We start from the raw sequence: 27,742 nt of genomic DNA on the forward strand, positions 1-27,742 counted from the left end.
TAACAGTCAAGATAACTGCAGATTGTTTAGAAATGAGGGATAATTCAGTCACATAAGAGTTTCTGAATTCTGAAATGTTGCTCTCTAAATTAGCATATCTTAAACTGCCAAATGTGTGTTCTAAAATATTTTTTTTAAATGGCTGGGGAATGTCTTAAAATGTGATTTTTTAATTATTTTTTTGGACAACTGAGTGCCATATCTCACACTTATTAAAGTCTGTGTGAAAACTCACTTTAAATTCGATGTAGTACTAACAGTACTTGTATGCTGCCAACTTCAGCTATGGTATTGTTATGTCTTGCTAGCTTTATTTTTTGGACCAACACTGGCCATCAGAAATGTTGAAATAACCTCTGTCACTTATTTGTCCCATGAAATAAGCTCCAGTAAACTGAACCACAATATCTCATGGTGTTGCTAGAGGTCTTTCTGTATTGATTTTGTGTATGTAGAGCATTTCTGACACGTATGGTTTGCATTGAGAGAAAAAAAAAATACTTGATTTCACATCGAATACTCGGGGAAAACAATGAGTCATCAACGTTTGAGAAATCATCATGCATTTGGAAATTATAATTGGCCTGCTTGTAATTTATTTACACACAGAACTAGAATTGGGGTAAGTTACAGTGTCAAAATTTTTCCCTATTCTTTCCATAGAAAATTTGTTTGCAACAAATATATTTCTCTGCACACTTCTAATGACTATAAACCTACCAAAACTGTGCACTGTTAAAATATGCCAATCCATTTTATTTAAAACCAGAAACCCAAAAAACTTCCTTTAGATAGAGAGTGCTCTGCAGTTTTTGAAGAAGAAACTATGTCTGTTTTCTGTTTATAATGTATCTCTTGGTTCATAACTCAGCCTTCTGATGAGCATTCATTAAATGAAAAGGATCATTTAAGGACAAGTGGAGATTTTAAGAGTGAGAAGATAATCCATCTCTTCCTCTTTTTATTCCCTTGTGTCCCATAGTAGTGATATCTTTTCTTATCTTCACTTTTCACTCAGATTTTTTTTTTTAAAAAAAACAAGTATTACAGTAAAGTTGCCCAAAGAAATAATACTGGCTATCTTTTTGATAGGAACAGTAAATTTTTCTGATGCATTTGCTTACATACTCGATTTCTAACAAGAACTCCTGAAGTCCTTAAAATATTTACCTCCAGAGTAACCTATTGTGAAAAGATACTGATTAAATGGAAAACAGTAGATTTGAGGAGCATTCAAAATCTGATTAAAAATACCTTTCTTCAAGAAATGTTACATATGCAGTATTCTTGAGGCGTGGAATCTACTTTTCACAAAACCAGACCTATATGGTACTCATACTGTCATTCTTTCAATGTTATCTCTGTCCACATTAGGCTTGTTAGATAGGTATTTAGTGCTAGTAAATAGTATGGTAGTACCTGGAAAAAAAATAAATTAATTTTGAGGATCTTGAGGAAAAGTCTATGTAGTACCACAAGTAAATATCCAGTAATACCGTAGATATAAAAATGATAGTGGAAGCCTAGAAAGGAAATGCATAGTCCAGAAAAAACATTTTCAATACTACATGTAGTATCTATAGTAAATGAAAAGGTTGTTAGTGTACATGTCTATTGCATGGACCTAGTAATCCCTGTCTTTTTCATGGTGCATTGTATTTAATATTCTAAAATGTTTTGCAGGGATTGTGTTACAGAAGTTGTAAATTTTGCAAGTTGCATGTTAATCTATAGTATTAGTTAGAACAAAGCAAAATGTAGTTTAAGTTATATAACGTTTAGCTCTGGAGATAATCAGGCCTGAGTCAAAGACAGACTATAGTTTGAAGTCTTTCTTTCAAAACAAATTTCTTTGAGTGTTCCATGAGACTTCCAGTGCAATCATTTAATAAAAATCAATAAATACTGTCATAAATAAGATTTTTCTCCTGAGGTAGCCTTATGTATCATTTCAACTTTGTCCATTTTTGAAAAATAAATAAATAATTTCTCTCTTTCCAACGCTAGAAAGAAGTAATCAAGAAAAGAAGCAAATTATCATGTTTTACTATTAAATAATTAGTATTTTTATAATGAAAGTATATAGTATATTATTTACTTTTGCAGTAATGACTTCTTATCTTCAGAGATACATCTTTTTTCTCTTGTAGGACAGTATGTTTCAAGCATATTTCTCTTTCTTCTCCTGTTCTGTGAAGTTAATCCCAGAAGACTTTCATGGACTTCAGACTAAATAGTCCTGATACCAATGAAATCATGGGGGAAATTCCCATTCTTTTCAGTTGTGAGCAGTGCTTCTGTTCAGCCTGCTGTGAATTCCGGAGTCTTCTGTACTGAGACTCTTGAAGATACTACGCATAGTCCTCTAATTCAAGTACTGGAGTTATGTAACATGGATAAAAAGAACAGGCAAAAATTTACCAGTAGTTAAAATGCCTGTTATTGCAAGGGAACACTAATACTATTCTTTTTCTATGATAAAAAAACATTCCCTGAAAAGTGCTTGTATGCAAAATACAAGCACTGCTACAGTGGCAATTGCTGTTGGCTAGTCCCTCTAAGCCAATAGTTTGACCTTGTAATGATTTTTCCTTCTACAACTAGTTGTGTAATTCTTCTCTGTATTCATTCATTCATCCTAAGAATAATTAAATCTTTTGGGCTAAGCTTGCAGCAGGCCAAACAGTTAAATTTAGCTATTAGTCCACACAGCCCTCTGGGGAACTTTATATACGTACCATGACCTTACTGTTAAGTTTTTTAACTGCTAATATCTGTGGAAGTAAATGTATTCATAGCTAGAGCTCAGTTCAGCCTTCATTTTTGCACCTGCAACTGACTCTGTGTGTGTATTCCTAGATAAACATCCTGTAGTACAGTGCTAGAAAAATATGGGAAAGCTACTAATTCAGAGAGTTCTTGAGAAACTTGATAAATAACTATGAGAAAATAAGTAAGTGCTGTATGCACACTGTATCTTTGGGATAAAGAGGCATTGAGGAAGCATAATACTAAAAGCTCTCCTATTGCTTTCTTTATTGGATATAAGGGAAGAACTGTTCAAAGATAACATTTGAAAGATATCGTAGGTCATCCAAACACTCACAGATTTTTCCCAGGACATCAGAATATAACGAAGGTAGTGGTCATGCAGGTGACCAATATACTGGTGACCTGTTTTACACTCTCAGTATGTCATGTACTCATGATATGACAATAAACCACAGTAAGGTCTGGAGAGAAAGAGAAGTAAGGGCTTTAATTCCTGTAGGGCTGCACAGACACTGTAACTTGTTATTGGGTCTGACAAGGTTTGTGTATGGGCTTCTTAGCCAATAATGTATGGAAAATCATGAATTTCACAATACGTACATCCAACTGATGACCACCTTCATACCAAGTACATCTGGAGGTTTTGGCAGAGTCTATGATCTAGGCTGGGAGAGAACAGATAGCTAGGGAACTCACGAGACTGATATGACATCATTTTTTCATAGTGTTTATTACTTTCTTGATAGCTGGTTGAACTGGCACATTCATATGGCTTACTGACAGAAACAACTGCTCTGCCTGCTCTTATTCCTTTGTAAGTAAAAGGTAACTTGACTGTTCATTCAACAGAAGACATAGCAATTAAATATAAAATTTAAAATTTGTTCAATTTTGTCTAACCCTCTTCTCTCTCTGGTGATCACCTAAACATGCAGTTGATACAGAACCAATTAGTGAGCTACAACAGCATATATCCACATTAAATCCTTTGTAGAATTTTCACATGTAACAGGAATCAATTCTGAACTCTGAAGGAAATAAGTAATTTGTGAAGTATTGGCACAGGTAATGCCGTATTTTCCAAGGGAATAAAAGAATGCAGGACAATGCACAGGTCTTCTTGGCCAAAGTATAGGTGGAAAGCTGTAGTACCTTAGTGAACTGTGTAAGCTAAAGTTTCTTATTAACTAGCGTTATTATAGTGTTAATTTAAATACAGATTAGTTATGAGTTTTAAGTGTTTGCTCTTTTCATCTTGCAACCATGTCGTAAGAGCATTCAGTAAATAGGTTTGTTTCTGTTTTCTTAGTCGTCTAAAGAAAAATACACAAACCAGATGCATTATTTCATATATTTGGTTATGTTGTGCCACTGTGATTTGCCAGACTAACAGTTCCTTCATTGCATGTTGAACCTGTCTTTTGTTAAATACCAGCTGTTGCTTGGCTCCTCCCCGTCATGCTGTTTTCATTATTTCTGTCTTAGGTCTGTTTCTTTTGTTGTTTCTTTTCTGTGTCTTCATTCTCAAAATAACTTTAAGGTATTGCATTTAGCTGCTGACATAGAGTTATTCATCTTGTAAAGCACAGAGTATTCCCCAAGTCTGTATATATTTCCTCATCATCAGTGTTCCTCAGATTTAACTGTTCCATTTTGTTTTGACTTTTGATTATCCCAGGGTCCGATTGGTATGGATGGAAAGCTGGTAGGTGATTTATTCAAAACCAGTGTAATTTAGGTCTTGCACATATTCCGTCTTTGCTTTTTTAGTTGCTCATGCTGAAATGTATGTTAATCACGTATTGGCTTCTCTCGGCATAACTCATTTCAACCTCAGAAGCACAGATTGCAACCGAATGCTGAAAAGCCACTCCAGTCTTTTGTGTTTATCCAAGGAAATGGAGGTCAGCCATGCTGCTCTTGTTTCCTTATCATTTTCCATCTGGATTAGGTTGGAAGGAAGATGTACCTGCTTGGGTGCTGTGTCCAGAGAATGTTCCACAAAGGTAGTTTGGTGGTGCCTTTGAAACAACAGAATAATATTTCTGACCACATATCTGTGGCTCTTGCTGGATTCCTTTATGCATTTGTATGCTGTCTCAGATGTTTTGTTGGGAGGTGCTACTTGAGTTAAGTTAGAAATAACCTTTAATATTATACAATGCATTTGTAGATATATTTGCGTATGTGTATACATTTGTGTATCCATATATTTGGATGCATGAGCCTGGAAGTCTATGTTTCCAGCTCTTTAAAGATTAAAATCATGCAAAAGCTGTGAAAATCCAGTTTCTGCACTTTTTCTTGCTATTGTTTTTGTTCCCTCTCTGCTTTTCCAGGACAGCTCTTTTCTTTGATACTTTGAATATATCTTTTCTTCTCTGTCCATTCATTTGCTACAAGCCCTGTTTCCTCTGCAAGCTCAACTTTCTAACTTGCAGAATCAGCTTCCATTTTCTTCTTTTAAGACTTTCTCCTGTGCTCCTTGACATCTCCTTCTACTGCTAAGTAGTTTTTCCTGAAATGTTGGCAGCCTCCAGTCAATAGGCTTTTTCTTTACTCTGCTCTTTTAGTAGATTGATAGTTTACCTGTCTTCAGCTAGACTTGGCTATATCTTTTCTTTTTCCTTTAGGATCATTTACATATCAGCAAATAATATTAGGTTAAATTGCTAGGAAGGGATTAACTATCAACTATTAAAGACCTGCCGTCAGGGTAATTAGAATAGGCTGCCAAACTTAACCTTATTCTTTCCTACAGACCACTGTATTAAGTCAGTAAACGGGAATATAGAAGGAGATGTTTTTCTGGAGGTTTTTCTAAAACCATGATATTTTATGCTGCTATAACCACTGTAGTCATGCAGATTTAAAAATAAATAAATACATAAATAAAACCAGCACTCAGTAGTGGATAATCAAATACATGAGCAATGATCCAGAAGTTCAAAACAGCAGCCACTAAAATACTCCTTATCAGTTATTGGTGTTGGGACTGACTTATAAATGCATGAAAAGAACAGCAGTCGGTTGGTAGCTCCCGTCAATGAATCAGTTTTAGAGGCCATAACCCATTTGAGTGAAGAGATCTGCATTAGAAAAAAATGAAATTAATACTAATTTTTCAGTCTTGAAGAGTATTTTCACTCTGTTTTTAATCTAAAATTTAGATAAATGCTTCCAATTAAAAGATTTTAATCCACAAGTAACATGCATTGGGAACAATTTATGCAGCAGTGAGCCAGAGGGATTTCAGCAATCCTGGAGCCCTTCGGGGGATACGGGCATGTTAATTGACATTTAGTATCAGATTGTATTCATGTTAGAGTGTTTTTTAATGAATGCAGAAGTAGCTCACAAAGCTTTATTCCTGATCCTTTCACAATGAGAGAAGGCAAATGAACAGTCCCTTTTCCATCCCCCACTTTGAATTGTTGTCATGTGACAATGAGTCTTTAAAATGAAAAAGATCAATATTGTGATGCTTTGTTTTACTTGTACCTTTGTAAGCAGAGCTAATGAGTTCCATAATGCAGTGCTGCATCCTCTGGTTAGTGTCACTTACTAGATCATTAGAGGGAATGGAAAAGTGTATTGTAACTGCAGTAGGTAGTATCTACAATTACACAAAAATATTGACGAATTGGGAAACAACTGGAAAAAAACTCAGAAAATAATTAATTTCACTAATGCAAAGTTCCTTTCGTGTTCAAGGAGCTTATAGCCAACAGGATAGAAAAAATCTGCTATAAGTGTACAGCATCTGCATTTACAGTTAAATGCAGGGTAATTGCAATATTGACAGCGTAGATAAAGAGTAAGGCCACTATTATATTTTCACCATTATCTCAGAGAGTTCTGTGTCACCATGAAAAACATGTGTCTGAAAAAAATTCAGTTTTCAGTTTTCCTTTCTCTGAATTGCAGACACGATAAAAGATATAAATGCACAATAACAAAAATGCAAACTGGTAACACTGTTGAAATGGAGAGTAGAAAACACTTTCATGGGAGCACAATTCTGTCCCTGATATTCAATTCAGAATATGTTTGTGTTATGTGTGTATGTCTCATATCGTACATATAGCACATATCATGTGGCCACTATGTAGCTAACTTAGATTAAAGAAAAAGGTGCCAATTCCCAGGTATTTTTGTTTTAAAAAAATATATCCTTTGTTTATTTGCCTTCTACATCCTCAAATCAACATTTTTTTGAAACAGTTTGGTAATTTCAGACTTTTAAAGAAAAGTTTTATTTTAAACAGATATCTTGGAGACAGTCTTCAACAATGTGGTCAAAATGCATTGCAAGTTTAGATATAAGACAAAAGTATTATGAGTTTGTATATAGAAGTTTGCGTGTAAAGGTCTCAGTTAGTTACTTTATACAAACTTATTGTACAAGCTGTCCAGTACTGCATCGGTAAGCAATTCCTGGTTAATTTAGGATCAGATATAACGTATAATATCATCAAACCTGCCATAATGGGAAGAGTGAGGTAAAGCCCAAGTGCTGAGGATTTCCAATTGTATTAATTAACACAGTGCGATGTGTAGCTTCATAGAACTGACCAGTTCAGAAAATTTTACTTCGTATTAGAGCTGGCAAACCTCAGCCAGTAATTTTTTTTGTTTGAAAACCTCTATACTGGAGTGTTGTTATAAGGAACTAATACAGAACTACCCCATCTGCAACAAGGAATCCTTCAGACTGCCTTCAGAGAAGAGCAACAAAGCTGGTGAAAGGGCTGGAGAACAGGCCTTATGAGGAGCGGCTGAGAGAGCTGGGGTTGTTTAGCCTGGAGGAGAGGAGGCTGAGGGGTGACCTCATTGCTCTCTACAACTACCTGAAAGGAGGTTGTAGAGAGGAGGGTGCTGGCCTCTTCTCCCAAGTGACAGGGGACAGGATGAGAGGGAATGGCCTCAAGCTCCGCCAGGGGAGGTTTAGGCTAGATGTTAGGAAAAAATTCTTTACAGAAAGGGTCATTGGGCACTGGAACAGGCTGCTCAGGGAGGTGGTTGAGTCACCTTCCCTGGAGGTGTTTAAGGCACGGGTGGACGAGGTGCTGAGGGATATGGTTTAGTGTTTGATGGGAACGGTTGGACTCGATGATCCGGTGGGTCTCTTCCAACCTGGTTATTCTGTGACTCTGTGATTAGATAGTCACAATAATTCTGTGTTTTACCATGATGCCTCTGCAATGTTATTTTTAGTATTTCTTGTATTTAAAAAAAAATCATTAAAAACTTGCCTGTGGATTAAAATATCTTTCTCATTTTTAATTTAGCACAAAAAAACTTACTAGTTATTAAAAAAACCATTTTCCTCAGCTGTTTCTCTGTTGATATTAGTTTTCAATGAAATGCTTCTCCCCATCCCCTTCCCTTGTTAAAATCAGACAGAATCACAGAATGGTTGAAGTTGGAAGGGACATCTGGTCCAGGCTCGCTGCTCATGCACAGGCATCTAGAGCAGGTTGCCCAGGATCATGTCCAGATGGCTTTTGCATAGTTCTGGTGGATGAAGACTTCACAATTATCCTTGGCAACCTGTGCCAGTGCTTGGTTACCCTCAGAGTAAAAAAGTGTTTCCTGATGTTCAACCAGAAGAGTTTCAACTATGTGTTAGCAGTATCTTCTAGCTAAAATGAAGAGGTTTTATGGAACTCCCTGCTTAGTTTCTTTCAAAAAAAGGAAGTATAGTTTCAATTCAACTGAAACTTTATTAAGTTTCATAAAACACTCGAAGCTAAGCTAGCCCTAGCCATTTAAGAAAGTCTGTCTTTATAGGAAAAAAATATGTAAAAATTTGTCTCTGTTGTACAGTATTAGCTGTTTGGGTGGTTTTATTTCATAGTCACAGCTACTGTACTTTTTTTTGTAATATAATTCTGCTTCATGCAAATAATTTGTAATGGGTGGGCTGGAATAACTGATGACTTTCACTGGCTTTCCTAAGCTGGGGACCTTAGTGACAGGAAGTCTGCTCTGTAAGGGCTTGCAACAACGAGAGATAAATATACCTCATTGGTGTGCAGAGAGTGCCTCTCTATTTGGCCAGGGATGGATCATAGGTGATGTTCATAAATAAGGGAGAGGAAATGTATTAGCTCTTGGGCTGGCTGACAAGGGTTCATCTACCACTGACTTGCTGGTTGAAATACCCTTTTATGCTTCTTTAAAGCTGTGGTACTTGTTGCAATGGCAAGAAGACTATTGTTTGCCTAGCAATGTGTTTTTCCAGTTTTCAGACTTTATTCATTCAATGGGCAGTAATGAGCACCCCCTTGAAGCATGGGGATGAGCCATAATAGAGAAAAAGCACGTAATACCTGCTTCTAAATCAGCACAGCATCTGTGGGTTCTTTCTCACTTGAGAATAATTGAACTAGGTCTTTCTATCATTACTAAATAGTATTGTTTTGACTATCTAAAGTGTGGAGTTTCTCAAATGCATGTTCAATGATGTGTTATCATAATTTATTTCTAGAATCAGTTAATTGCAAGAAAGTTAATCAGTTTGAAATAAAGCATTCAAATTCAAATTTTTGTTACCTCCTTCTTGGAGAGTTCTATAACTTTTTACTACTTTTTAAGGAGTTAATCCTTGTCATAGCTTTCCATAACCTTATCTTTGTCTTCTTTTTCAGGGTCAGCCTGGTCCTCAAGTAAGTGCCATCTTGTTTTCCTACATAAGTCAAGGCTAAATAAAGGGCACACCAAACTCAGGTTATCTACGAAGTATTTTGATGTTTGGTTTTGGTTTTTTTTTTTATCTTACTGTAATTATCTTACTGTAAAAAGCTAGAAACTTAATGTAATTATCTTACTGTAATAAGCTAGAAGCATAGTTCAGCGAGGCTATTATTTCCCAAGAGAGAAACATGGGCCCCCCTCAGACAGTTGTCTGAGTTCCCTCAGCTGTTTGACTAGATGGTGGGGGTTAACAACGTAGCGCTGAATAAAGCAAATCTCCTAAATATGGCTTGAAACTTTGCCACCTAACTTTTAAAAAAAGGTAAAACAGCTTAGTGAATGTGCGGCAAATGAAATTCTTCAACTGAGTATTAATCACATGTTAATAATGTTGCTATAATCCAGGCAGCCTTCAATTATTTTAAATATGGCACTGCTAGCTATTTTGATTAATTAAATACACTACTTCCAATTAGTTCTGTTTTATTTACAAATACTAGAACTTTGTCTTGTGAGCTGCAATCGAAGACATGAAAGTCTAAAAATCTAACTTCAGTTCTAAGGTAGAAGTTGACCAGCAGAAAGGAAACATTAGGTATAACAAAATGTCAATGTAAACTATTTGTATTAAATAGTGATATAGAAATGTGGAAGAGCAAGGAAATAGGGGAAGGGGAAAAAAAAACAAATACCAAAGCTAGACTTAGTGAAATCAGTTGAAAAAATCTGCATTTTTGTATACTTGAGGTGTTTTACAGGAAGTAAACTGTGGTCTGTGGGATCATTTTAGCACAAGTGAGTTGCCTGAACCAGGATTTTTTGTGAGAGCCTGTTATATTTCAGAACCATAACTGTAAGTCAAAGCTTTACAACTTTATGGACTGATACTTTTTTTAAGTTAAGATTTTCATTAAATGAGCAAATATTTATTTTCCGCATTTTTTTTGTTTGTTTGTTTCTAATCATTGTCTCTGTTAAAAGACAGTTTGTGTAACAAACCCTCATCCCACTTAGTTTGAATGCCTCATACCCTTGCAGTGCCAGGCTCCATTTAATAGTACTATATAAGTACTCTGTATTTTATCGGTGTGCTACACCCATAGCACTTACGTTTCACAGCAGGCTCTTGATGTGGGGCCTACACAGAGAGGTATCTTCAGCCACTGTGCTGCCAGGCGTCAATGAAGAGAGAGATTGTAATTCTATGTGGCACTCTTGCTCTGAACCAGCTCTGTTGAGCACCTGAGGCTGTGATTTGAGCCTGTGGGCTGCCCTCTAGTTGATGTTGACTTGTGCTGCCACCCGTGTTTTTCCCCTCTGGGTTTGGACCCTCATATCCCACATTACAGTTGCTTGGAGTGTTTCTTGCTTATTCCTTGTAAGCAGCTTCTCAGCCTTTGGAGCTCATATCTCTACATGAAATGCCCTGAGGTAGCTGCAGGCAAAGAACCACAATGGAGATGGCAGCATTTAGTGCGGTTTCAAGGGCAGAAAAGCAGAGAAATCTTGTCACAATTGTAAGAGAAGTGGGGTGCAAACTATAGGAAAAAACCTGTGAAAATCCACCCTTCTCCCCCTCCCCCGAATTGTACCAGCTTCTCTGTGTCCTGAATGATCACACAGAAAACAGACACCTGGTGCTAGGAGCCACGGCACTGAGAATGAGAAATCTTATGTTTTAACTTCAGTAGTGTTTCCCAGTGTAAATGGTCATCTCTGTACCATTGCCATTGTTTAAAGTAACACCATTACTCTTAATACTGCTTTTTCCTCCTTTTCAGCTCGAGATGCTCATATTGTAGGAGGAGGAAATGTAGGTATTCAGTCATTTTTAGTATTTGACTGAGTCTGGGGGTAATTCTTGCGAGGGCACTAATAAGGAAATCATAATGACATGAGACAGAGCAGGATACAGCTCTAGATTAAGATGCATAAACCTGGAAGCTTGTATGTAGGTGTTGGCATGTGAAGTGTGTGAACACTCCATGTAATCAGTGAAGGCTGAGTCAATACTCAGTGCACTTAGAGACCTCTTCAGCAAATTGTAAACTTCTAGGGCTCAATTGCATCCCCTGCATGCAGGTATTTGTTGCTGCATGAGATGATCCAGGGTCTCCAGCCTACCCTCTGGCTGTTGTGTGCTCAAGGACTGGAGTCTGTGTTGGATGATTGTTGTATCTGTCAGTCATGGGCAGCTGTCTTGGGTATCTAGGGAACCTCTCACATGACACTAATTGCATACATTCATGCCTTTTAATTATAGATTCTGATTATGGGCAGCTACTGAATCTAATAACCATTCTGCTGAATTGCTCTCTAGCCTATGTTGACATCTGTGTTTTAGGCAGCTACGTGTAGGCTGTACATTTGGATGTCTTACACTGAAGCTCAGATCCAGATAACTTCATGAGATAGCATTTTTTAATGTTGAAAGCTGTGGTTGAAAATCTCAAGACTTTAAAGAATCATTTAAAAAGTATCAGTAAAACACAGAACCTGATCACATACAGATAAAATAAGTCAAATCCCCTCAGTTTCTCATTGAAAAAATACAGAAATTTAATTTACCTATGATTGTCAGTAATTTCCTCAGTCTTAACTGTGTCCATGAGAAATCCAAATTAAAAATATTCATTGGTTTGGTTAGTAACTAAAGGCTTCTTGGCTTCAAAGATCAGAATTGCTTTGCTGACAAAAGAAGCACTTAGTCTTAGTCATAGCCATGTAAGTCTACACTAAGATCAGAGATAAATTCTAATCCTTTTCACACTCAGTGTTTTATTAACACTTGTTCTTTTTTGCTATTATTTAAAAAAATACACACTAAATTCCACTGAAATCCATAAGCACTTTCCAGAAAAATCTCATGGTTCTATTGTATCTCTGAAAGGCAAAACCTATGATCAATAGCTAAACAAATTTTAGCATAACTTGAAAAAAAAAATTCTTGAGATGTTGGTTTTCCGTTTGAAAAAAAAACCTGTTTCAAATATCTCCTAAACTGAATTTCTTTGTAGAAAGAGAGATAATAGATTTTTAATATTGTTTTCTGAAATTTAAATTCTGGCTTTTGAGTGACCTCCAAAAATACCCACTTTTTCTTATTTAGAATGTAAATATATATTTAGATTAGTTTGTATCAGAAAGGCTTATTTTCCCAATAAATCTGTACAACCAAAGTCTGCACATATATCTCCTATTAAATATAATGGAAGTATTCCATTAGGAGCTTGGGTCTATTTAGCCTGGCAAAGAGGAGGAAGAGAGGAACTCATCAATGCTTATCCAAGGGGCAAATGTGAAGAGGACAGGGCCAGACTCTTTTCAGTGATGCCTAGCGACAGGACAAGGGACAATGGACACAAACTGGAGCACAGGAAGTTCCACCTGAACATGAGTAAAAACTTCTTTACTGTGAGGGTGACACAGCACTGGAACAGCCTGCCCAGGGATGTCATGGGTTCTCCTTTAGAGGTATTCAAAACCTGCCTGGACACGTTCCTGTGTAACCTGCTGGAGGAGAACCTGCTTTAGGAGGAAGGTTGGACTAGGTGATCTCCAGAGGTCCCTTCCATCCCCAGTCGTTCAATGTTTCTGTGATTCATGTTTGTCAAAGAACAGAGTTTAGCTGCTAGACTAAAGTTGATCCAGTAAGGAGCATACTATCTGGGTAAAGAGAGAAGACTTGTTATTTTTAACTTCTTCTATTGTTTAGAAACAAACTTCATATAAATATTAGAAGACAGTGTGTTTAATATTATGTTGAAGGACAATATGATCCTTTACAAAATCCTGCTGAAGTAAAACTATCGACAACTGTAAATATGGGACAGTGTTTCAGTGTGACTTTGTCTCAGTTAGCCAGCTGTTTTCTTCCCCGTGGCAATATCTTCTCCCTGGCCCATTTCTAGTGTAACATACTTTCTCTCTCATGTCATAGGTGATCACTCTCTGTATGGGACTTTGAGATATAGCAGCCCCACAGATGCTTCTCCCTTCACTTTGGCAGCCATTCAAATCTGCATTAGAAGTGGAAAAAAATATTAACGATTGATAATTGTTTTCATGAGATTCTTGTTTTTCTGTAAGTGAAATATCTTATGGAAGTGATGTTATTTCATTCTGAAATTTTCCAGTGCCGAGTGCATGATAAAGGGTTATCATAGCAATTCTGGTGACAAATGTATTGTGTGTCTTTTGCACCATCAAGCTGGCAGTTTTTAATTTCTGATGGCAGAGATTCTGATTCACACTTTGACAGATGTCATGGTTTAGCCCTGGCCCAACCAATTTCAGCAGCTAAGACAGAGCAGTTGGGCTTCTAATTCCCTTCTTCCCACCCCCATCCCTGGGGAGAAGGGAAAGAGAAATGAGAGAGAAAAAAAGCAACCAAATTTGTGGGTTAGAAACTAAAACTACAGTTTTAATGAGATTAATAATAATAATAATAATGAAAATAATAATAAAGCAATAAAATATATACAAATATATGAAATTGCACCCCCACCCCACTCCTTGTTGACTATACATCACCACGAATGTGAACATGAGGAAGAAGGTCCGAGATTAGAAGAGGGTCTGGTCTGAGGAACTGGATTTAGGAACGCATGGATCCAGGATCCAGGGCAAACAGACAGACAAGGTCCTCACTGGACATTGGCCATCTAAGAAGAGAGCAAGACCCTCATGGTCTCTCAGTCTTATATCAAGCATGACATATATGGGATGGTCATTATGGGGTCATCTGTTCTGTCCACTCCTCCCTGCAGGTGCTACCTTTCTTTGTCTTTGACTTATAGCATCTTTGACCACCAGCTTGAGGATGGCCTTGGTTACTATAGCAATATGTGTGAGCATTGGCTTTTCAGCATACTGATGCCTGTGTTATCACTTCTAGAGAGAAGCACTGTCTGAAAGGTATGCAGTTAACTTTCAGAAAATTAAGTTACTTGGATGAGACTTAGCTGAAATTAGAAAACTGATTTCTACTTTATTTCGAACCACAACAACATATTATTACTGACTTGTGCTGTCAACAGAGCTGGTGGGAACCATTTTATCTTTTCTGTTAAGACTTGAGAAAAACAGTCACCAGGACATAGGCCATAGTTTTGAGCTGCTTTGGATGGCAGCAGTTATGTAAGAGTATAGTTCATCACTTCTCAGAGAGCACTGTGATGGTAGGGAGAAACCTAGACCTTAGAAAAGAGTCGAGTATCTGACAGCAGGAAGGATGGGAAGGAAGTTGCTTAAGGAAAATGCATTTAAAGTTCTGCTGAGTTTCCCCTTTCAGTTTTGGGAGTTTAGATAGCCGTCTGCACTCCAAAATTTATTAAATATTTTTCTCAGTTAGCACATGCCACTCAGTACTGATTTGGTTGATAAGGTCAAATGCAAATAAGAGGATTCTTTGCTTTGTGAAGGAGAGAGCACAGAGATTTAGGAGCAAATTATGCTGAACTATCAGTTATACCAAGATTAAGAAAGCATAATTTAAAAAGCCTGATGGGAGTAAGTTCCAGATATGAACAAAGAAAATTCTCGTAGCATTGGTTATCATGCTCTGCTTCCAACATGTTTTTTTCACTTGTTTTTTTCCACTCTTTTGTCCAGATTTTTGAAGGAGACTGTAATGACAGACTAATGACTTCCCTACAGTACCTTGCTAAGTGAACTTAGTTGGTGATAATAAGACTTGTTAGAGCACTGTTCATCTATTGTCTGATGTGCAAAGCAGAGAACCAACTCCTACCCAAGTTGTGCAACTGTTATTCTTTTACCAACTCTGATAGTCATACTTTTGAATTATGATTTCAGTAACTATCTCTGGAAATCTTATCTTGAAATAGCAAGATTTTCAAAAGCTCTGCAGCATTTCCTGGAACCAGTAATTTATTTCTGATTTGTTTACCTGATTCAGAAAAATGTTCGTTTTTAAATCTGTTAATTAAACAATTACCCATTCAAACTAGGTTTTGATTTTCTACAAACACAAAAATAAGAATTCATTGTACTGAATTCAGTGGAAAGGGCTCTTCATGCAAGATAATGTTAGCTCTGGATGCCCTCATAAAATAGGTTCTGTTGTTATGAGTGTGGCTTCTTTTACTAAACCTGACAATCTCCCTCAAGGGTAGCTGTGTGAAATAGGTGAAGAAAGCTTGGAAGATTGATTCATGGAAGACTTCAAGGTGTCTGGCCTGAAAGTTTTAGCAGTTGATCCCCTCATTTCATAGTTCACATGGTGACCATTTATGGTACTGTTGCTCTGAAAAAAACATGTCCTAGAATAAAAGTCTAAAATAAAAGTCTAAAAGAAAGCATGAAGGAGAGCTTTCTATTTCTAGATTGTTAACAACTTTTCTTCATGGTGTCATCATTATTTTCTGACAATAATTTTTGTTTTAATAAAATAAAAATTAAGCTCTGATTAACTCATTCCGCATAAATATTATTATTTTATTCCGCATAAATATTATGTGGAATCACACATTAGCACCCCACCAATTCATCTAGAAGTCGTGGCTGTCAACAGGGCATACTAGATTTTCTAACAGCAAGTGAACAACTGTGAAGCAAATATTACTTGCAATACTCAATTTGGTATAGTAGTGCTTAGTTTAACAGAGTACATAGAAGTATAAAAAGTAATTGCAAGCCTAGTACTGTTTCCATTATGAGGTGTACAAAGAGTTGTCAAAATATAATTAGGAACTCTGAAATATTTCTTATATTCCTAAATAATTTCTTTTTCAAATGACCTTTTAATTTTCTTTATCCTATACTACAGATGGCAGAAATACACTGGTGTGTTCTGTATTTTATTAGGAATTATGTCAAAGCAAAGTATTGCACTGTGTTCAGGATATTATATAATATTTTACTATCCTGCTGCACATGTTTTTAATTTGATATTAAACTCTTGCTGGCTTATTGTTCTTACGGATCCTCATGCTGTATTTCACTTTGAATTCCAGTTCAATTTGTTACAGATCCCAGTAATTCCACTAGCTTTAAATATATATGTATATATTAAATGAATAGTTATAAAAATGTGTATTTCATCAAGCTTATAGTGACTTAAAGCTAACGCTGTGATATCTAAGACCTTAGACTTTCAGAAGGTTTTCAAAACACCGGAGCTTCCGTGATCACCTATTATCAATCCAGAGTCCTGGTGAAGTTCTGCACTGGAAGCTTGGGAGATTTGGATCTCAGGCTGCCTGATGGAAGCTTCAAAATTTATCTTTTCCATTATAAAGTGGCACTTTTTGTCAATTGAAATTTGACTTTAAGCAAACTTGCATATTAGCAGAAATGCTTCAGGTTCTTTATATTGAATTCATGCTGGCATGAAGAGCTGTTACAATTTGCTATGCTTTACTGCATGTGTAAGTCAAGTTTAGGGGAGAGAAAGAAGGAAGAAATAAAAAATGCAGCAATTCCTTTCATGGAAGTCTTTTGTGTACTGTCCGTAATGTTATTAATAACATGGAATGGAAACGTCCATTGTGTTTGTGAGCTTTAGTCCATAATTCTCCATTTGAAAAATCATAGAATTGTTTGGGTTGGGATGGACCTTAAATATCATCCCATACCAACCCCTGAGGAATGCTACTCATTGCTGGTCTCCACTTGGACATTGAGCCGTTGACCACAACTCTTTCAGTGTGACCATCCAGCCAATTCCTTTTTCACCAAGCGGTACATATGTCAGATCTGTGCCTTTTTAATTAAGAGACAGTGGGGCAGTGTCATATGCTTTGCACAAGCCCAGGTAGGTGATGTCAGCTACTCTTCCCTTATCCATCAATGCTGTAGCCCCGTCATAGAAGGCCGCCAGATTTGTCAGGCACAATTTGTCCTTATTGAAGCCGTGTTAGCTGTCACCAATCACCTCATGTGCTAAGGCACATTTCCATGCCTTAGCAGTTTCCAGAAGGATCTTTTCCATGATCTTGCCAGGCACAGAGATGAGACTGACCAGCCTGTAGTTCCCCAGTTCTTCCTCTGTTCGTTTTTCAAAAATGGGAATTACGCTTCCCCTCTTCCAGTCTGCCACCAGACTGCCACAACTTCTCAAGTATGATGGATAGTGGTTTAGCAACTTTATCTGCAAGTTCCCTCAGGACCCGTAGATGCATCTCATCAGGTCCCATGGACTTGTGTGCGTTCATGTTCCTTAGATGGTCTCGTACCTGATCCTTTCCTGCAGTGTGTGTTTTTTTGTTCTCCCAGTCCCTGCCTTTGCCTTCTGTGATTTGGGCAGTGTGGCTTGAGCCCTTGCCAGTGAACACTGAGGCAAAAAAAGTCATTAATTACCCAGCCCTCTCTGTATGCCAGGTAATCAGGTCTCCTGTTCCATTCCAGAGAAGACCCACATTCTCCCTAGTCTTGCTTTTATCACTGATGTACCTATAGAAACTCTTCATGTTGTCCTTAACATCCTTGGCCAGATTTAATTCTATCAGGCCTTTAGCTTTCCTAACCTTATCCCTGTCTGATGGGACAATTTCTCTGTATTCCTTTTAGGCTACCTGGCTTTCCACCTTCTGTAGGCTTCGTTTTTGTGTTTAAGTTCGTCCAGGAGTTCCTTGTTCATTCATATGGGCCTCCTGGTGTTTTTGCCTGACTTCCTCTTAATTTGGGATGTATCACTCCTAAGCTTGGAAGAGGCGATCCTTGATTATTAAATTAAAAGTGCTTTGGCTGTCCTTGCAATAGCATAGGAGTTTGTAATAATCTTTTTTTGCTGAGATCTGTCAGTAACATTCAAGAGTTGTGAGCTGCTGAGAAACATGCAAGAGAATCACGTATTTTCAGAAATACAATCCAGTTGTATTGCATAGTATGTCTGTTAGTGATCTTTTCCCAAAAAGAATGACTATTCATTTAAGTGTGTGTGTGTGTATATATATATAAAAAAATACATGTGTGTATAATTTCCCCTGAAGATGTTCTGAATTTTGTAGACCGAACTATTAGTCTGGAGGAGAAAACTGTTTTGTTTTTAATAAACTTTTATGTTGTCTTAAATTGCTTCCTGTATAAAGAAAGATATTTCCAGCCTAAAGATTACAAAAATATCTTCAGTCGTCTCACTTATATATATGCCTTCGGATATAAGTATGTGTATGTTTGTAGTTGATAGAAAAATTCCTTTTCATTTACCCAGGATTTCAACTCAAACTTTACAAATCTGAACAGTTCTCAAAATAGGTCTATGAAGCATGTCATTGTAGTTTTCTCCTGTTGTAGATACAGAAATCGAGGAAGATAAATGAAAGCTTTAGTTCCTGTAGTAGTATTTGCTTGTCTCATTATAACACATGTATTATTTTATATGCTTTTTAGTGCAGTTTTATTTCTATATACTCATTGACTTTGAATAAACTAATCTGTGATTGACACATCCTCTTCAGGACTACAGCTAGGGATTAGAGGTCCAAATCTATGCCTATTTTAGCAATTAACTGTAGCTAGGGTAGTTTGGAGACATTTGTAGTAATCTAGTTCTTACAGGTTGCCTCAGATAAAGTTGTACAGCATGGCTTTTATCATTACATTCGTCAGGCAGTTCTTGTAAAAAAGGTTTGTTTGGGTACTGATGGAGCCTGTTGTGCACAGAAACTGTTTAAAGGACTACAAGATGTGTAAGGAGGGATAGGAAGGAAAGGAGGATAAGATCTTCAGAGAAACGTGTGTCGGTATTTCGCTAAAACATGTTTTTCCCAAGCATTAGCTTATCCTCAAGGTAAAAAGTTACCTAGCTTGTGAAATAATTTAATTGCCCTTAATCTGTGGAGGTTATACTGTAGTCTCAGAATCCTTTCTACCCCTTGGGCTATATTTTACACAGCTATGCCTTTATACTGATACTTTACTGCCATTTTCTTTTAACCACTCATGATTTAAGAAATCTAACACACTGGTTCTTTTCCAGTAGCATTTTATAGTAGTGTTTGCAGGCAACATTAAAAGAATTTCTAAATATTTTTTTGGCATTCTACTACCTTGAATGAGCAAATATATCCTGTACTGAGTAGTATAGTTTGGTAAAGAAAAAACAGTGTATATACAGGATGACATGCCTTTGAAAAACTGAATGAAATTCAGGGCATTGCTACTGAAAACAAGTGTGGGTTCATCTCAGTAAATTGAAGAATTGATCTCCTCTATTTAAAAGTCTGTGTTAAAATCCATTTGCTGAAATTGAGTTTAGTGTTAGGATACTGCAAATGAACGTCAGCTGCAAAACCTTGGTTCTATGCCAGCTATCCAGTTTTGCTTATTTATACAAGTTCAGTCTTTATTACTTTAATGTAAATATGCTTTGATATGATAGCAGGTAAGGGCCAAAATTCTTCAAAAAGGGTACTGTGCTTTCAGTAGCAGATTATTTGAAAGTACTCTTAGTGCTTTCAATAGTGACTTTTCGACTGTTTTTTATTTCTTCCAAAGAGAGACATGGGGAAGTGGGAAAATCTATGAAAACAAAATGAAATCGGTATGGGCCACAACAATCAAATTGCTTACATGTATTGTTCTAGCTGCCTTGTTTTGAAACTAGTAGTTATTCCAAGTAGATGAACAGAGAGTTTTTCAAGTATTTGAAGAATTTGTTTCTGTGTGGCTATGTGGATTTTTTTAGAGAGCTGTACCCTATGCAGTGACTTATAAATGAAGTATGTAAATCTTCCTGACCCAGTCAAAGGAGGATGTGCCTGGCAGATATTTGTATGCTATTTCTCTACACAGAAGTAATGTAGACAGTAAAGTTGGAATATCCAGAAGGGTAGGGAGCTTGGAGGACTGATTTCAATGACTACAGGTACTTCTCTTGTAGGTAGACTGGCAGTGGCAAGTCTCTACTGCCTGGAAGCTTTCCCCTTCCCTGCTTCCTTCCTTTGTCTGTTTTCTTCAAAACGTTTGAAGTGCAGCTTGTCATCCTCAATAAAAAGGTTCTTCTAAGTCAAACAAAAAAGAATAAGCAAGCAAAGGATGCTGTCATTTCAGCTGAATTAGCTACCAGGCCACTAAGCAATCAGAGAAGCACCAAGGGATCTTTGAATTACAGAGGCAACTGTTCAAGTTTTAGGTAAAATTACCAAAATATTAGAATGTGAACTACTGTTTTTGAAAATAACAGGAGGTTATTAACTCCCAGTGAGGAGCTGTTTTCTTACTAAGCTTCTAGGAATAAATGAGAGAGCTGGACTATGGATAAAAAACTACCAAAGGAGGTATAAAATGTATTTAATGGTGTATTTTTTATCACAAAAATCTGGAAAAAAGATTCATGAATTTGATTGTCAAGAGGTGTAATTTTTTCTTTTCAATTTCTATTGTGTTGGGAAAGAAAGCCAGAATACACTTCCATGATCCCTGCAGTTTTATAAGCCCTAAATTCCACCAGTCTACATTAGTCTTTAAGTCTTTTCTCCTTTTTTTTAATTGTTTTCCAAAGTTCTCATTTGGTTTTAGAATATATTAATTGCTTCCATACAGTAGAATGTTTTGATTGGGTTCAAAGCATCAATACCTAATGTATCTGCTTAGACCAGAAGGACAGAAGGATCCTAGCTTTTTGAGCAAAACAGCTCTATATTTGTACAATCTGCTCATTGGTTGTTTACTGGTACAGTCTTCACTTTCAAGCACAGAAAAATCCTCCAGAGTCATACTGTGCCATTGTTATTCTAAGATACGGGGATAATTGAGACATTAAGCAGTGCTCATTATTTTTTTCTCCTTTGTTTCATATTCCTTTTAATATTCGATGCAAGATAAAAAGCAAGTCTGGGGCAATAAAACCTGCTCAGAGCTGTAACTTCTTTCCTGCTTCAATAGTTCAACACAACGATAAATGCAGTTCTTCTGAGGAAGGGGTGAAACAATCTACCTTGAAAACTCTTTGCACTCTAGTTCTTTTTATTGTAAAATCTGAAAGTGGCTTTTCACTCTTCTTTGCCTTTCTGTCACCCAAACATGCTTTTTTATAGTTGTTTGATTCATTGCTCTTTGAATTTCTGTGGCATCATTTCTGTTGACTGCAGTGAACATTTCTTAATGAAAGTACAAGACTCTAGTCAACTGCACTTTCTCTTTTTATTAGATCTTATAAACTATTGAATCCTATCAAGAAATCTATTACTTACAATAAGGATTTTAATCTATTGACAGCAAACTAATTTTTGCCTGTCACGTTATAGCTAAATTTTCTGTCACTTGTGACATAAGCACTCTGCTGTAGAGTGAATGCTGATATAGAAATTCGTTTTTTAAATTTTACCAACATGGTCGCACGTGGATATGCATGTGAAGACACAAGATACATGCATATGCATTATATCCTCTCCATTGTCCTCTCAATAATGTCCTTTGGAGAGGACATAAGAGAAATACAATAATAATCTGCTGCATAATAGTCTAGTATAGGATAAAGTGGGACTTCCAAGTGTCTATTCTCACTATTGGACTATTAAATTAAATTATTTTAAGTATTGCACTATTCTCACAGTGAAAGGAAGAGAAGAACTCGGGAAACCCTGTGAAGGTAAAGAAGTGCAGAACAACAACCTACCTGAGATACTGTAGGAGGAACAGTTAATTTTAGTCAAACTGTACTGTTCAGTAGGGCCTGTAGCAATAGGACAAGAAGTAATGGTTTAAAACTAAGAGGGTAGGTTTAGGCTAGATATAAGGAAGATTTTTTTTTCAATTAGTGTGGCAAAATACTGGAACAGATTACCCAGGGAGGTGATAGATTCCCCCATCCCTGGAAACATTCAGCGTTGAGTGGGGCTTTGAGCAACTTAATCTGGTGGAAGATGACCCTGCTTACTGCATGGGAGTTGGACTAGATAGTCTTTCCAACACAAACTGTTCTATGATTCTATGTTTCTAAGATATCTAAGATACTTTTTCAGGTCTCACGTGAATATATAATGAGAATGGGATCTACAGGAGGATTAGTGGAAGAGTAGGAAGCCTGAACCAGTCTGTATCAAATCACGTCACATTTTTTGAATGTTTTATAAACCAAACATTGAACCCTGAAACGGATATTTTGTTGTGCTGTCAATGAAGAAATATTTTTAAAATCATAGATTGAACTCCAAAAAATCATGAAGCTGGTTCGGAAATAGCAAATGTAACAGTAGTAGAAAATGTAACAGTAATAGCAGAAAAAAGCTCACTGTTCATTCTGGTTTAGGAATTTTTAGTCAGCAGGGCACATATCAGTTATGTTTTTTAATGTCTTCCTGCAGTTCTGAACACCGGCCAAAAAATTGTTTCTGTCTTTTTTTTGATGTAACCAATATTATGTGTTTGTATCTTACTTCTACTCAAAGCATTATTGAAAACAGAAACTCTGGCTGTTTTCTCATCAAATAAGAGACTTGGCAATATTAGGTTTTCTCATCTCTGTTTTTATGTACTGTTTTACATGTTTAGTAGAGTGGGATTTCCTTTGTGGTGGTTTTTTTAACAGTATTGCATCAGAATTCTAATATCTCCAAGAAACTTCTGCTTATACAGCAATTGGGAGAATAGGAAGGTGCACTGCGTAGAAGGCAATGAGAGCTTAGGTTCAGGAGACACGAGTATTGTAGTGTATTGAACAGTAAGCTGTAGCCAGGATGCTTTTGTCTTTACCGGAAGCCATTTATTTAATAATCATAGAATCATAGAATGACCAGGTTGGAAGAGACCCACCGGATCATCGAGTACAACCATTCCTATCAAACACTAAACCATACTCCTTAGCACCTCGTCCACCCATGCCTTAAACACCTCCAGGGAAGGTGACTCAACCACCTCCCTGGGTAGCCTGTTCCAGTGCCCAATATGTAACAAGTTTTTCTGTTACCGTATCTTGGGTCTTATTGGCATGTACGGCAGGTACTCAATTCACAGAAATACTTAACAAACTTAACAGTTGATTCAGATTATAAAGTTTGCTTAAATTCATTTATGGCAGTAGTAAAGCTGATCTTTGATTTTTCATCTTCCCTGGAGGTGTTTAAGGGACGGGTGGACGAGGCGCTGAGGGGCACAGTGTAGTGTTTGATAGGAATAGTTGGACTCAATCCGGTGGGTCTCTTCCAACCTGGTGATTCTATGATTCTTGCTCAGACAATGGGTACATAGTATTGTTCTCTCTGCAAACATGGAATCTGTCTAGGACTATTTGTACTGAGTTTTGTAGATTTTCAAAGAAAAACATTGTGTTTATAGAAGGGGGGAAGAAGGAGAACAGGACAGCCTTACTGATTAATCAGAGAAAGCAAGTATATCAGAGAAAAGGACATCTCTTCTAGCAGATGCTTTCTTGGAACACCAAGCCTTATGATTCTTCCTGGGTACTGAACTACTCAGTTTGCAGTGAGCCTTTTGCAGTTTCTGATGCAATCTTATGATTTTTGTGAGCTACATTATAAAGTTCAAAAAACCAGACAATCCTGATCTCAGCAAGGGTATTACATGAGAAACAAATGTCTAAATTGTAGTCTAAATGCTTTCTCGACATGTTTTGGGTAGATTGTGTTCTTCTGCCTGCAGTTTATGAACTTTTCTGATTTATATATTGGCATAAATCATTGACTTCTGAATATGGTTACACAAATCTATAGCAAGACTCACAACTTTTTGATGTGGATGTTAACTGAGATGTTTATCTATATTGTTATATATATCAATTTTGTGTTTCTCAGGTTACGTTCATTTGCATAATGTTTATTAAGTCAGGCACGGTTATTGTGTCGAATATTCAGGTTTCCTTTTCTCTGCTTTGGAATATTGTAACAAAACTTTGACAATATAAGGGGAGCAAAGGGAAGATTGGTAAAAGTCTTTTGGGTGTTGTATTGTTCTTTTTCTTTCAAAGTTTTCACCATAAATTAGTCTTAACCCAGGGGAAGAACAAAATATGTAAAAGAGAAGGGAATGTTATTTCAGTGGTAGAAGTTGTTCACATTCACTGGAAATTCTTGTGAGCGCTTGTAAAATTGATGCAAGGTGAGATGCTGGCATTGTATACTAGTGTATATAAGCACTGGATGAAAACGTGGCCAAGTTCAGCTACTACCAAAACCCTATTGCTCAGTAGTTCAGGGCTAGTGTGCTGTATGCAAGACTGAAATGAATGTGGGATCTTTGAAATAGTGTTGTGTTTCATAGTACTCTGTGTAATCCCTTACATTATGATTCAGCATATCTGATCCTCGTGTTTTGCAAAATCTGTAGGTTAGACGGGGTTTGTTGTTCCAGTTGCACAACTTGTAATTTGTGCAAGTTGTTAGCCAAGTTTAGAAGAAAGAAAAAAATCTACTTTTGTAACTGAATACTTTGTTGTTATGTACTGAAACCACCTTGTACCCACAAAATAAGCTGCAGGAATTGAACTGATTCAGGCAATGCATGTCATGTCATTTAGTTGTGAAAACACAATTAAACTAAGCTGACAAATTGGTTTCCTTTTTGAATTTGTCTAGATGACATTGGAGTGTCTGGTTCACTTTTCTGCCCATCTCCTCAAGGCTCCTGTTCCCTTACACTGCCAGTTACACTCTTATAGTGGATGCTGTAGCTGCTAGTAGGGATAAATGCACTGTATACTGTTTTGTCTGAAATGAAAATGAAGGGTAAATATTGCAAGCTACGTTCAGTCCTCTAGCCGCCAGTATACCTTAACTTATGGTTGTTGTGGTTGAAATGTAGGAAAGCAGTGACTGTATCTAAATGTTTATTATTAGTAACATATACCAGTACATAAAGGGTGTCTACCAAGAGGATGGAAACTCCTTTTTTACAAGGAGTCACGTGGAAAAGGCAAGAGATAATGGGTATAAGTTGCTCCTGGGGAGATTCTGATTGGTTTCTGTAAGAAAATTTTTCACCTTGAGCACAGTTAAACATTGGAATAATCTCCTATGGAAGTGGTAGGTTCTTCTACACTGCAAACTTTTAAGGCTCGGTTTCACAGGGTGCTGGGCCATCTCATTTAAACTACATATCACTTTAAAAGGTTGGACCAGATGATCCTAGAGGTCTCTTCCAACCTGGCATTCTATCATTCTGTTACCTGTGTCTTTTGTTGTAGCTCTGTCTGATGGTAGCTGCTGAGTTTTACATCTCAAATTCCTTAGGAACCTTGAAGGTCGATGATCCTGCTGGGACCTGAGACAGTCACAGTCCAACCAATTCTGCTCGTTTGCTAGTTCCCAGCTTGTGCTGGGCACTGGCAGGTCCTTTTTGCATCATGAGGTTACCTAACAGTCACCAAAAATCTGGATTCCTTTGTCCTGACTTTGGAGCTTTCTACAAAACCTAGAAACATTGCTGTTTCTCTGAACCCTTTCCTCAGAATCCCTTACTATTTCCAATTCTACTTTCCCCCAAAGATTGGAGCTTTTTTTGGGAAGTCATGGTAGAACTGCCTGTATTGTGATTAAATGCAGATCCATAGCAATAGGAATATGGAGAGAATATATCTATAAGAGAATTCAGATAATTTTTTAATATTTTTAAAACCAATATAAATCTAATGCTGCTTTTTAAGAGATCCTCTGAATGTAGCTGTTGCAAAACTGTAAAGGTGGCAATGGCTGCAAGAGTGGAACACAAAACGTCTTCAGGGAATGAATTTTAAAATGCCACTGTGTCAAAAATCATGCTGATCACACTCAGTTAACCCTAAGGAGAATGTTGTCTGAATCGAAACCACAAGGATTGGTTTCATGTTTTCTAATACTGCATTCCCTTGCCCCTCTATTTCTTGTACTCATATTTACAACAATGTAAATATTTCATCAAAGAATAGAAATGGGATTTTGATAGCCAAAAAAAGGTCACCTGCCAGTAATCCTGAACATGGCTGTTGAATGGATTTGAACCTGATTTCAGCTTTGCTCTGGGCTGGCAGGTGCCTGGAGGCCTTTTAGTCTGCTTGAGAAGACCTTGTTTTAAAAACAGTAGTAGTTGTCACCTAATTATGAATGCAGATTTTGCATGTGTTTGTGATTTACAAGGCCTTGCTTATGTGAAACAGGCTATAAACTCTCCTTGGAAATGTATAGTAGTCTGGAATAGATAATTACACTTTAAGAAAAGAGCCTCTGTTTCCAGTGAAAACACTGTAAAGTTATTTCAGAAATGCTCTGACCTCAGACGTTTCATATAACTTACACAAAATGCTTTCACATTTGTGCAGCAGCTAGTGGCTTGATCTTTGCCATCTCATGAATGAAAGCACAGAATTCTCCCTGGGAAAAGAAGCAGGATGTCTATGCTGTAACCTACAAAGCTAGTGTTATTTTACTCACTCTGTTCTTTGTGTCTATACCCTTAAACAGAAGAAACCTTGCCCTCCTTTAAACAAATCTGTCTCCTAATCACACCCCACCCCCGCAAACCCAATTTTCCCTCCGATTTTTCTTCCTCTTTGCCTCCACTCACTGTACATACACTAATAAATTCTGCAGTAAAAAACTTGGTAGAATTTCTCAGTGCAAATGGAAAGAAGATGTCAAAGGCTGAGGGTAGGAATTTTCTTTTTAAAGTTGTAAAACCAATAGAGAACAATTGAAAGAATGGGGAGAAGGCCAGAGATGGGTGAACAAGCTATGAAAGAATTGCATTAATTTTCTTTTGATGAAACCCCACTGGTTCTTTTCACTGGCATCCAAAAGAGCTATTTTTGTTTGCAATTGTTTGTTTGTTTTTCAAGACTCTTGTGGAAAGCAAAACCATTGCAAACACAGTGCAGAGACGTATGAGAATGTTCACACCAGAAAAGCTCTTGTGGCCTTTTGAAAAGGTGTTTTTAACATCTCGTACAATAAAGTTGTCAGATATTGATGAAGACTCTATATGAAAAATTAGTGTGCTGGAAGAAGGACTTAATAGAAATAATAGTGTGTGGCTTCCAGGGAGAGCAAACACCAAGCAGTCATAATTACTGGTTTTGCCCAATAGAGAGCAATGAAAAAAATCTCCCAGATTTCTGAATATGCAGAGAGGTGATTTTCAGAAAAGCCCGCACATAAAAAGGAGATCAAAATTGAATTGAGATATGTGATTCAGTCATATTAAAAAACATGTTTGAGTATGGATTGTGCCTTCAGAGGACTCTTAACAGAGGAAAACATACAGAGGAGAGGCAGGGGCCATTTCTGCAGACAGAAACAACTGAGCATATTGCCAGCAGTTGTACTAGGGAAAAGGTCTAGTAGCCCTGCAGATCTGCTGGCTAAACCTCTATTATGAG

The 27,742-nt window shown here is 37.0% G+C and overlaps 1 protein-coding gene across 1 annotated transcript in view; it reads left to right on the plus strand.

Moving 5' to 3' along the window:
* Positions 1–27,742, plus strand: part of COL25A1 (collagen type XXV alpha 1 chain) — a 313,462-nt gene that overhangs the window by 182,621 nt on the left and 103,099 nt on the right. The window contains exons 6-7 of the mRNA XM_069855550.1: positions 4,451–4,477; positions 9,426–9,443. Of these exons, the coding sequence (XP_069711651.1) occupies positions 4,451–4,477; positions 9,426–9,443 (45 nt within the window). The remainder of the gene's footprint in view (positions 1–4,450; positions 4,478–9,425; positions 9,444–27,742) is intronic.

The sequence above is a fragment of the Phaenicophaeus curvirostris genome, chromosome 4 (assembly GCF_032191515.1).
Source record: "Phaenicophaeus curvirostris isolate KB17595 chromosome 4, BPBGC_Pcur_1.0, whole genome shotgun sequence".
Lineage (NCBI taxonomy): Eukaryota > Metazoa > Chordata > Aves > Cuculiformes > Cuculidae > Phaenicophaeus > Phaenicophaeus curvirostris.